This window comes from Triticum aestivum, chromosome 2A, assembly GCF_018294505.1.
Source record: "Triticum aestivum cultivar Chinese Spring chromosome 2A, IWGSC CS RefSeq v2.1, whole genome shotgun sequence".
In the NCBI taxonomy this organism is placed as follows: domain Eukaryota; kingdom Viridiplantae; phylum Streptophyta; class Magnoliopsida; order Poales; family Poaceae; genus Triticum; species Triticum aestivum.
Window position 1 is genome coordinate 353,350,018 of NC_057797.1, and position 12,218 is coordinate 353,362,235.

A 12,218-nucleotide genomic window follows, 5' to 3' on the forward strand; every position below is an offset into this window, starting at 1 on the left:
AGGGATAGTTTTAATTACGTGAGACATTTCCCAGAACCATTAGTTAGTTTTGTACACTGAATCTATTTATTAGATGGTTTTGTTATTCCTAGGTCCATGTTGATCGTTCTTCCATTTGTTATATAGCATTATTTTAGGGCCATCGGGCTACCATCCATTCCATGGGCTCGTGATTTTACTGTGTTCATGATGATACATCTGTCCCTTTTATGTTTGGTTCTTCAGATATTAATGTTGTCATCTCAATCAGTGTTGAGCATCGTTTATGGGCTTTTGGATTGTTATCATCACTGTAGTGCTGATGTACCTCCCAAGAAGAAATATAATGTGGTAGGCAGAGATACCTCTTATGGGATGGTTTAGATTGAGGCAAAGCAAAGCTTTCGCCTCCAAAAATTTTTACGGACTTGTCCCTGTATTACAAAAAAAAGTTTCTAGCTGATTACTGTGGAAATACCTGAGACAAATCAAACTTTTGGAATGCAGTTCTAGGATTCTGGATATTGCATTTTCAAGGTTATTTCGTACTATAAGAAAATTTTCGTTTGATCTGCACATCTCAAAGTAAAGTTAACAACGCTCCGCAATCTTTTTGTGTTTCTGGTCTAAGTCAACAAGATAATATAGTACCTCGCCCTAAAAAAAAGACGATCCATTTGACAACTGTCGTGCAAAACATTGGAGAAAAAATTGCAAACAAGAACTACACTGAAGAACAATTTATAGGAACACAGTCACATCCTACAAAAGAAGTCAGGCACGCCTCCTACTCATCCTAAAATTACAGCAACATCATTTTGGTTTTTATAGTGTTATTACTTTGTTGTGCCGTATGGATTTCTCAAATGCCTGATGTAACTTATTAGCATGCAAAATGTAATATTACGTCTGTCCCTTTTGTTTTGTAGAACGGAGACAGTTTCCTACTTCAGGCTGTAATCTTACCTCAAGTGCCTTTGTTTTCTTACGTTTTGAAGGTATGTACGTGGGAGATGGCTGTAATCTTATCTCAAGTGCTTTTGTTTTCTTACATTTTGAAAATGTGTACGTGGGAGATGGACTGGGGTGAAGAATAAGAATTCTTCACCCTGGGTGATGAATAGTGCTTTTGTCAAAATAAGTATTACTATTCATCACCCAGGATGCAGAATAAGTTATTCTTCATCCGAGATAATCTTACGATTATTTCATAATTAAATTACTTTTCGAATTCAAATAGTTATATTCCTATTGATTCACTACGTAAAATTTGACATAAGAAAATAAAAATATAGGTCATAAGACAAGAAAATTTACAGTTTATGTGTATTTTAGACTATGTTTTTACGTTTGTAATTTTACATTACATAAAATATTTTTTACAGCGATTATATATTTTTTATGGTTCTTTTTTGCGTCGGAAATAAGACAAAACTTACGGAACGTAAAATTATGGTGCATTGATGGTAAAATAGAGGGGGTGAAGAATAATTATTCCTCACCCAGGATGACGAATAGCGCGACCCTATAGTATTACTATTCATCACTCAGGATGCAGAATAAGTTATTCTTCACCCAAGATAATCTTACGATCATTTCATAATTAAATTACGTTTCGAATTCAAATAGTTATATTCCTATTGATTCACTGCGTAAAATTTAACATAAGAAAATAAAAATATAGGTCATAAGACAAGAAAATTTGCAGTTTATGTGTATTTTAGACTATGTTTTTACGTTTGTAATTTTACATAACATAAAATATTTTTTACGGTGATTATATATTTTCTTACGGTCCTTTTTTGCGTCGGAAATAAGACAAAACTTACGGAACGTAAAATTATGGTGCATTGATGGTAAAATAGAGGGGGTGAAGAATAACTATTCCTCACCCAGGATGACGAATAGCGCGACCCTATAGTATTACTATTCATCACCCAGGATGCAGAATAAGTTATTCTTCACCCGAGATAATCTTACGATCATTTTATAATTAAATTACGTTTCGAATTCAAATAGTTATATTCCTATTGATTCACTACGTAAAATTTGACATAAGAAAATAAAAATATAGGTCATAAGACAAGAAAATTTACAGTTTATGCGTATTTTAGACTATGTTTTTACGTTTGTAATTTTACATAAAAATAAAATATTTTTTACGGCGATTGTATATTTTCTCATATATATATAATTTTGACATCAATGCATCTTATTTTTACGTTTGTAAATTTTGTCTTATTTCATATATAAAAAGAGAGAGTAAGAAAATATATACTCACTGTAAAAAAAATATTATGTTACGTAAAATTACGAATGTAAAAATATAGTGTAAAACATACTTAAAATGTGATTTTTTTTTGGTATTATAACCTATATCTTTGTTTTTTAACCAAATTTTACATATTGAATCAATATACATGTAACTATTTATATTCTAAACATAGTTTATTTAGGAAGCGATCGTAAGATTACTACGGCTGTAGAATAGCTTATTCTAATAACACCCTTAAGACCTTATTCTGCTAACAAAAAGCTTATTCTTCTAACACCCTACCCGCAGCGCCCGACCCACGAAAAAAATAAAAACAGTTCAACCCCGGCAGAAACCCACCCGGCCACCCCCACTCCCCATCTCCTCGTGCTAACCCACCCACCACCTCCCTCCTGCGACTCTCTGACTCCCCCACCATCCCACCATGCCACCACCCCCTTCCCCAACCACCGCACCACCTCTCACCTGCGCCCTGCCCGGCCGGCGGCCTTCCTCACCTCGTCGGCGAGCAACCCCTCCCCTGGACACCTCCAACACGAGCTGGCGCCGGATCCAGGCCGTGGTGAGTCCCCCGCGACGTCCTGGCGTCTGATCCAGCCCCCCCCCCCCCCCCCCCCCCCCCCGCCCCCCCGACGTTGCCCGCCCGACGAAGCCAGGCCGCGGCGGCCTCCCGCTGCCACATCCAGCCCTCGCAGCCCGGGTCGACCACCACGTCGGCCTGAGATCTGGCCGCACCAGCCTCGGATCCGACCATCCTGTAGGTTCTTCAACCTGGAGTTCTACAGGATCCGACGGGGGCGCCGGAGTGTGCGATATAGTCGGGCTCCCAACGCGGTTCAGTCGAAGCGGTGCTGCAGTGCGGCTGCACCCGGAGTCTCGTGTCGCCCTGCCACCGTCTCCAGGCCGCGGCGGCCCTCCCGTGACCCCCCACTGCCTGATCCAGGCAGCGTGGCCCCCCTACAACGCCCTGCCACCAGCCGCCACGAGCCTCCTCCATCCCCTGGACCGGCCCTTCCTTTGGCATCCTCCTCAGCCAGTGTGCTGGATGGCCGGGTCATAGCCATGCTGCCTTCTTCCTCCGGCGTCGGCCTCCGTGGTGCAGCTCGGCGACCATGGACGTGCAGCTCGGAGGCATGCGTGTAGCGCTTCAATGTTCAATGCTCGTGCACTTGCAGACTTTGGCGTTCTTGCGTGCTGTTTCCAGCGCCACATCCTGCTTACCCAAAAATGCCTTCTTTTGTGTAGTTTGCTTGCTACTCCCTCCGTTCCAAAATAGATGACTCAACTTTGTACTAACTTTAATGTAAAGTTGGGTCATCTATTTTGGAACGGAGGGAGTTCGTTAGTGCGCATGAACAACTGCAGCTCACTTCTTCACGCATGGTAATTTTTTTGTTGAACTGCAGCTCACTTCGTCCCCCATCATTGGCGAAACCGTGCACTCCCCCATTCCTCCTCTCTGAACGCACGTCCGTCTCCCTGGAGCAGTCCACACAGCAAATGCGTGTGGCCGTCATCGACTCGCCATGCAGTGCACTTATGTACTATGAGGCGAGCTTCGTCGGGATTATGACAAATTTTATAGTTTGCTTCAATTCCAGTCACCTCGATGGATCACCGTGTAGTTTAGTCGATGCTCTCGTGCAGTGCAGAGCGCATCTGCTTGCAGTCCCACTGGACATGCATGTCGTCTGCCTCTCACCCCGCACATGCGTGTAGTACATTTTTTTCATGGAAAAGTTGGGCGACGCACACAACATGGAAGTGTGAAAACTTAGCGAAACAAAAAGATAGTAATGTGGTTCACTTCAATATATCTCGCGGTTCACTCGTCCTCGTCTCTACGGTCCACTCTCCGTAATAAAAAATGTTGAAAAAAGACAACAAAAACTCACAAAAACTCGTCTGGGAAAGTTCACATCCGACAAAAAGAAACCATGAAGTTCGCTCGACTGTCTGATGCAGTGCGGTTTTTGATCTGAAGCAGTGCATTCTTTTGTCTGTACAGACGAAGATTAGGGTGTCGCCAAAAACAGTGTTCATGTTTTGATATTTTAAAATTGCTATTAAACCATAAAAAATTAGAGAGAGTGTTCTACATGAAAAAGTTCGCCTCATCGATATCTTTCCAACGGCATATGATTTGAATCATTTCGACCAGTAGTTTGTAAAATATTCACGAAAAACGGCCGCTAGCTCTCGTCCTCAGCCGCACGGTTTCCAAATTTAACTTAAAAATGTAAGGAATCTCAAAAATACTTCAACATATGAAAGTTGTGCCTCGTCCGTAGGTTTATGACGGCGTGTCATACGCCTCGTTTGAGCAAACGGTTCAAAAACTGAAGCGAAAACAGTACCGAAAATTGCAAAAATTTCAAAAAAAACTGAATTCCGCAATTTAGTAAATTTAAAACTGCTCTTAAACCGTAACGAATTAGAGAAAATAATAGATATGAAAAAAATGTGCCTTGACGATATCTTTAACCGTGTATCATATGCTTCATTCCGACGAGCGGTTTAGAAAAAACGCGAAAAAACGCTCGCTGCCACTTGTCGTGCGCCGCATCATTTTCAAAACTGCTCTTAAACCGTGGGGAATTTCGAGAAGTGTTCAACATGACGAAGTTACGCCTAATCCATAGCTTTCCGACCGTATATTACACGCTTCATTTCGATAAACGGTTAAAAAACTAGAGCAAAAAAGGTATCGAAAAAACACTATGTGCAGTTTTTCCGACACGAAGTTCACTATTCTCCGCACTGGAGTACCCTTGCTACAGAAAGTACAGTGCTCTTACATTGAGTGTGCAGTGCGGAAGTGTTATCAGAATAACTATTTTGCTAATATTAACAAAATAGACGGGCTGCTAATATGAGCATGTCCGTTGCAACGGAAGAAGAAAAAATACCACACGACCCTAACTTAATAATCATAACTCAAGACCTCAATAGGTTCATGCTCTTTATTTCAACATGACATCTTATTTGTGTTGCTTATACTCCTTCCCACCCTCGCTGACGGTGGCTTCGGTGCTCACATAACCATAATGCATTTGAATGTGCTCAATCCAAATGTGTCTCTCTTGGCATAATATGAGAAATTTATTTATTTTTCATGCGAGATTTTGATGAGGCGTGAATGCATTGTTATTATTGGTTTCTTTCCTCTCCAATATGGTTTTGTTGAGGTGCTCATTTACAATCCAGATCAATGTCAATAGGAAAAAAAAGACGGATCATGCGATATTGATTAAAATCACACCACAAGTAGCATTTTAAAAATGTTTAACAAGTAAAATAACATCATATTCAGATTCTACACATTTTTCTAATCAAAATTTATATATAACATGTTAAAATTGAAGTTGGTGTTTAAAAGATATGTAGTATATTTTTTAAAAACATTAGTTTTAGATGGACCTTGGGTTGATTCACCAAAATGTCAAGGGGCTTCTCTTTAATTTCCTGTCACTGTGTACTACTGGTTAATTACCAGAGGGGGACTGCAGGTTAATTAACATCAAACGTAGGGGTTTTTAAAAAGGATGACAGACGGATAGAAGCAATAGCCACTTTATTAATAGGTAGGTATAGATTTACCAAAATGTTAATACCGTACAAACTAGAAAACCGTGAACTGAACCTTGTAAACCAAACAGACCGTATGCTTAGTAGTTAGTAATATCTGCTCGTCCAAGACTGGCAATGGCCCACGTCTATATACCAATGAGAATATAACCAACTGCATGAATCTCAGTAACATATGTAGTAACATCACACATATCTAAATGAAATAGATGATGTGGCAAGTAATAAATGAAGAAAGAGAGGAAGGTAGTAACATAGCTAGTTATTAGTACTATGAATAACATCACACATATCAATGCAAAATGTGTCTATAGCCTAATAAATGAAGTGATATATGTTATCACACATATGTTACTCCTCACTGTAGAGGTGGTAACATAGACTAGTAACATGTTTATGTTACTATTCAATGTTACCATCCATTGTGGCTAGTCTCACATGAATGTTTAAAGAGGTAGTAACATAGACTAGTAACATGTTTATGTTACTACTCAATGTTACTACTCATTGTGGCTAGTCTCACATGAATGTTTAAAGCGCAACCACGTAACAGATTCAAGTTTGAGAAAAGAATGACTACTTTAGCTTCTTTTTCCTCTCAGCCTGCAAGAGTTTAGAGCGTACCTTTCATACGTTTTAGCGAGGAAATAGACATCACAGATACACAGAACATGACAACATGTCTCATCATGGGTTGATAAAAACATGCACAATTTTGAAGAATTCAACTCACCAGGAACCACAACATCACAAACATGAAAAAAAATAACTTTGATTATATTTTGACAATTTGACTGCAATTATGAAATGGAAATCAATCAATTCCATTTGAAATGAAGAAATAAAAACCGAAGGCGGCACTGGATTTTGGAACACAGGAAAATATTACCATTACAAAAATCCTCGCAGGAAGAAACAAGTCTTTCTTTGAGATGGAGTATAATTTATTTAAGATCATTCCCTCCACCCTCGTTCATGAGTTTGCCGACTTCGACTCACATTCTAAAGATGCGGATGAAAAGGACATAAAAATGTAAGATGTCATCATCAACCAGTCAATGCAGCACTGAGCGCACTGTGAACATCCACTCCGATCTGAGCTTCCGCCTTCTCTAGGTCAGTCGAGGCTGATCCAAGCTTGGCAGTGAATTCAGCAAGACCTTTCTGGACCAAGCTTTGGTCAATCTGATCAAGGGGGACAGCCTCAACAGCCACAACATCAGCAATGGAGTTTGCATGGATGAATGCAAAGCCACTGCTCACAAAGTACTTTGTAACATCATTTCCCTCATGTACAGACATAACACCAGGCTTGAGCTCTGCAATTGTGGAAACATGGCCTGGCAAAATACCCATCAGGCCAGTTGTAGCCGGTACCATTACCATGTCAACCTGACAATAGCCAAACAATATGAATTAGTGACAAAAACACAAGACCATACCAATGATCAAGAGTAGCACTTTACACGAGCATAAGCATATAGGAAATCAATGTACACAATTTGAAAATCATTCTCCGACCTTCTCCCACCAAAAATGCAGCATCACAAAATTTACTTACCTCAAACACCAAAATTACTTATCAGACAAATAGCAACAATAAAATTGATAGCTAATAACAAAATTGGAAACCTAAAAAAAGTAAATTCAAAGACTCAGAAAAAGAATCAGATAACCAAAGACACTAGGTAACTTAAAGTAAATATTATTAACTGTAGATTAAGTTTAAGAAACGCTTGGTACATCAGACCATAAATTCACCTTCTTGCCGTCTGACAATTTAATTATTCATATCATGATTTGACACAGATTAGAGCATGTTCTACTCCTAGTTCAAGAAACCCACTCATCGCAATAAAAGATGCTACTCCCTCTGATCCCCAAAAACAGTTGCAAGTTATACTATGAGTAGTACCTGCCTCAGTTGTTTTCCCACAACATTTATACAAGATCGGGCGGAGTAGTATTTAAGCAACTCATGACATGTCTTTGATACATTAAGAATAATACAGAAACATTCATAGGTAAACTGGAAACTGTACCGGGGCATTGCTACCAGAAAAGGTCAAGAGAATATATCATGGGAGAATGTTATGATTGTTCCAGACACACAGACTGTTTGTGCAAAACAGTGCAGTAAGTGAATGAAGGTTATCTCAATCAAGAAAATTGACAACAGGTATTATGAGTTAATGTCAGAGAGGGCAAATGTTGTTAAACATTAATATTGGTCCAACTACTGTAGCAACGGTGCACCATATCATGTGATCAGAAGTTCACAACTCATAAATGTAGCCCTATTGTCCTAGATCCACTAACAAGGCTCCAAACTACAGCTAAAAAATAAGAATAATGAACCATATCACAACAAAGGAACAAACCAGAAAGCAAACAGAGCACCAAGGGGCTGTTTAGATATTGCATATGCTAACCCTGCCAATGCATGGGCGAGCCAAAATATTGGCGCTGCTTTCTGCCGCTCACACCCTGGCCGGTAGTTGGCAAAAAAATGAACTACTCCCTCCGTCCTATAATGTAAGACGTTTTTTGACACTACACTAGTCAAAAAGCGTCTTACATTATGGGACAGAGGGAGTAGAAAGCTGGAGGTAGTCAAGGCACGCCAAAGAATTGGCTTCGATCCAAACGGTTCCCATGTACCCGGTCAACGCCAATATTTTGGCTTGGCAGCCTGGGGCGCCAATCCAAACAGCCTCTAAATGCGAAATATGAAAGAAAATCCGTTTTATCGGACTAATACTTAATCTAGGCACTGGGGTAGAAGCTTGGGAGAAGAAAAACATAAGGATACCCACAAAGAGGCATGTCCAATCCTCACGGTACAAATTGAAAAAGAAGATCATAGAAGTTTACTAGGACGCCACTAAGAATTTTACGGCCTGAAGATGCTAGCAGAAATCTAAAGTGCTTACAATTAAAGCATCCACAGCCCCAAGTGAAAACTGCAGGTCCTTGTGGACGGCAATAACCATTAGGAGGACACATGTTCTACTCAGTACAGTCAATCAACATATAAGTCATATGGTGCATGGCACTCCAAAAGGTGAGGTTTGGAATGATCGGGCTTACCCACAGGGACATGAGATTAACTGATATAATCCAACAATCTCACGCAGACTACAAACTGAAGCGCACCCATGCACAGGATCAAGCGCAACAAGCGACCCAACACAACCATTCCACCTGAACAATGACATGAACAAAAGCATCCCATGACAAGACCATACAAGGAACATTCGTGGTTCCTAACCAAATCGCCCCTAGGATTCCACCATCCCGCGGGATGAACCAGATCATAAAGGCCCCTCTCCACACGCCCCTGATCTCCGACCGAAAAAGGAAAAACGGCCGCAAGATCGTGCGAACGGTCGGAACCCTAGACGCACACGCACAGATCTGAGATCGGGAGGTGGGACAACGGGGGAGGTTACGACGATATACCTCCTTGTCGGTGATCTCGGACTTGTAGGGGAGGACGAAGTTGACGGTGAGCTTGGAGGGGATGGAGGCCGGCGTGGGCGGGCGGGGCTTCATGGCCGACATGGGCGTCTGGGGGGGCTCGATGATTGTTGTCACCTTCTTCCACGCCTCCAGGAAGGCGGGGTCCTCGCCCGCCTCCGCGGGCGCCTGCGCCGTCGCGAGGGCCCTGCGGCTCATGGAGCCGCTGCCGGCAGCGGCGGCGCGGGAGGCGAGGCGGCGGGCGGCGTGGCGCAGCATTTTTTTCTCCTCCCTCGTCGGACAGGTACGGGATGGATGCGTGCGACCTGCAGATGGGTGGGTGCTGAATGAATTGGGGTTTCGGCGATTTGGAGAAGGCGACGCTAAGAGGAGTGGCGACATTGAAGGCGTTGTTGCGTTTGGGTTGGGCTGTTTGGGCTGGACCCGGCCGGGCCGGGCGCCTGGTAATTGCGTACATATATTTTGGTGACCTTCTGTTTCACGCAAATCTCAATGATTGTCTAAAAAAAACGCAAATCTCAATGAAATGCAAAATCCAATCTTTCTGAAGTCCTCGACATCCTTATTTCCAGATTGCATCATGCTTCCTCCTCTTCATCCACCATGATTCGAGACCCCGGGCCACTCACAAGAAGCAAAGGAGGGAGACACGCGATGGGGTGGAGGAAGATCACAGGAGAAAATCAGCTAGCGAGACTCTCGGCGGGTAACAACTGTCGGAGGAGATAAAAAAACCCTAGGTTTTTCGGCAGGGGAATTGGAGCTATCGTGATAGCTGACATATACCTTTTCTTATTATGCACGAAGGGCCTTACTGTTCTCTTGGCGCATGCGGAGGAGATTAGAAATATTTCAGGAGTCAAGGTTTGCAGAGAGGCCCCTACTATCACAAATCTCCTTTTTGCGGATGACTCATTGATCCTCATGAAAGCTAATCAACAAAATGCAGAGACACTTAAATCAATTTTGGACTTATATTGTGTTGCGTCTAGACAAATGTTGAGCGTTGAAAAATCTAGCATATTTTTTAGCCCAAATACGAGTGGGACATTAGAGAACAAATTTGCTCAATTTTGAATATCATGATCGAAGCTCTCAATGATAAGTATCTGGGCATGCCTGCGCATGTGGGGTTAGATAATACGGATTGTTTCCAATACCTGATTGATCGCATTGTTATGAGAATTAGCGGATGGAAAGAAAAGCTCTTATCCACTGGAGGCAAGAAAGTTCTTCTCAAGTCTGTTGTTCAAGCTATCCCAACTTATACTATGTCGGTCTTTAAAATTCCTAAAAAAAATTGTAAAGGAATAACTGACGAGATGTCGCATTTTTGGTGGGGTGATGACGACAACTAGAGAAGGATGCATTGGATGGCGTGGCGGAAATTGTGTCCCAAAAAGCCAAGGCGGAATGGGCTTTCATGACATTCATCTCTACTATTAAAGGAGGATCGAACGTCGTGATGGTTCGACCTCCTCGATGGTTCCACCTCCTCGTCCTATCGATAGGTGCAACCACGTCCTCCCGCTCCCGTAGGATTCCCACGCATAAAAAAGTCTACCGAGAAAATCCACGTTCCAAAGCAGCGAGAAACTAGAAGAGGAAAACCTGCACGTCCTCAACTTCTCCCACGACCTCAAATCCTCAATCTACAGATCTCTTTCCCCAACCTGAACCACCCCGGCACATTCACTCTCCCGCTCCTGCCTCTCCCCATCTTATTCCCAGTCCGATCTAGGGATCAGCCTGATCCCACCCATGTCCATGTCACGATCGGAGGAGCGCCCTTGTCCTTGTCCGGTGACTATATCGTCCATGTCCTTCGCTCCTTGCCGGTGGGCACCTCGAGGACGGCCCAGCGCGTGGTCTCACAGGACGACGCTGCAAGGGCATCGGCGGTGCGTGGTAACGGTGGCGCGCGCAACAGTCGATCAGCGCTACAAGGACGACGGCCTTCAATGCAGATGCCGCGGTGGCGGCCACTTCGTCACGGCTGAGTTCGACATCGACCAACCCAGACGTGAGAGCATGGGCCAATCACTATGAGGATTGCTAATGAACACTACTCGTTCCTATAGCAGTCACGGGTTGGAGATGGAGAGATGTTTGAGAAGTGTCCTCTTGCCTCCAGTTTTGTGATATGGTTCTTGGTGATTTCCATATGTGATTGGTCCTTTTGTAGTGTATCAAGATTGTTGTTTCTTCTTATTATTAGCTGTCATTTGAGATGCGAGGAAAGGAACAGTGGCGATGCACAACCACAGAGATTAGCCCAAACTCTACACAACGCCCCAAAGTATGATTGTCATCATCTTGTCAGCGGACACAGCGGCGGCTGCTCACCCATGGAATCATATGAGTGAGGTCTTTTCTCCCTTTCTGAATTCAGAAGCCTTCCACTTCTGTGTATATATGAACTTGTTCTTAATTACTTATTACTACAATATTTGAAACTTTGAATTGTAAGGTGTACGCACGGGTATTCAGCAGCTGTTCTTTGATCCATCTAATATAAAATCAGTACTTTCTATTGCCCCTCATTCCCCCCTCTTTTGATCACACAATTCCGTACAAAATATTTTTGCGTGTATCTTGCCAAACAGACACAATTCAGGAAACAGGAACTCAATACACTTGTTAATATGAGAATTAGGACTGAATATTATGTATAAAAATTCCTTGCAGAATCTCTGTTCCATTATACGCATATGTTTCTTTTACTTTTCGAGTACTTCTGCACCATCAACTATCAAGTGTGATCACTCACTTCACTAATGTAGTTGCTTGCTAATCTTGATCGCTGTTTCCAGTTTGCCCTGTCATTTGTTGATAATGCAGTCAACTTTATTTCTCTTTAAGCATCGTCGATCATTATATCCTTCTATCGTCTCAA

At 42.3% G+C, this 12,218-nt stretch overlaps 1 protein-coding gene and 1 long non-coding RNA gene across 2 annotated transcripts; one reads left to right on the forward strand and one right to left on the reverse strand.

Moving 5' to 3' along the window:
- Window positions 1–2,601: 2,601 nt before the first annotated feature.
- LOC123188651 (uncharacterized) lies at window positions 2,602–4,068 on the forward strand. Its single transcript, XR_006494990.1, has 2 exons — window positions 2,602–2,816; window positions 3,661–4,068. It is a non-coding gene; the product is annotated as an uncharacterized lncRNA (long non-coding RNA).
- A 2,530-nt stretch (window positions 4,069–6,598) lies between these two features.
- LOC123188650 (ATP synthase subunit delta', mitochondrial) lies at window positions 6,599–9,672 on the reverse strand. The gene is made up of 2 exons (XM_044600863.1): window positions 9,305–9,672; window positions 6,599–7,234 (listed from the first exon to the last, which is right to left on the reverse strand). Exons 1-2 carry the CDS (start codon window positions 9,578–9,580, stop codon window positions 6,890–6,892), a joined length of 621 nt encoding a protein of 206 aa, XP_044456798.1. The 5' UTR covers window positions 9,581–9,672; the 3' UTR covers window positions 6,599–6,889.
- Window positions 9,673–12,218: the final 2,546 nt, after the last annotated feature.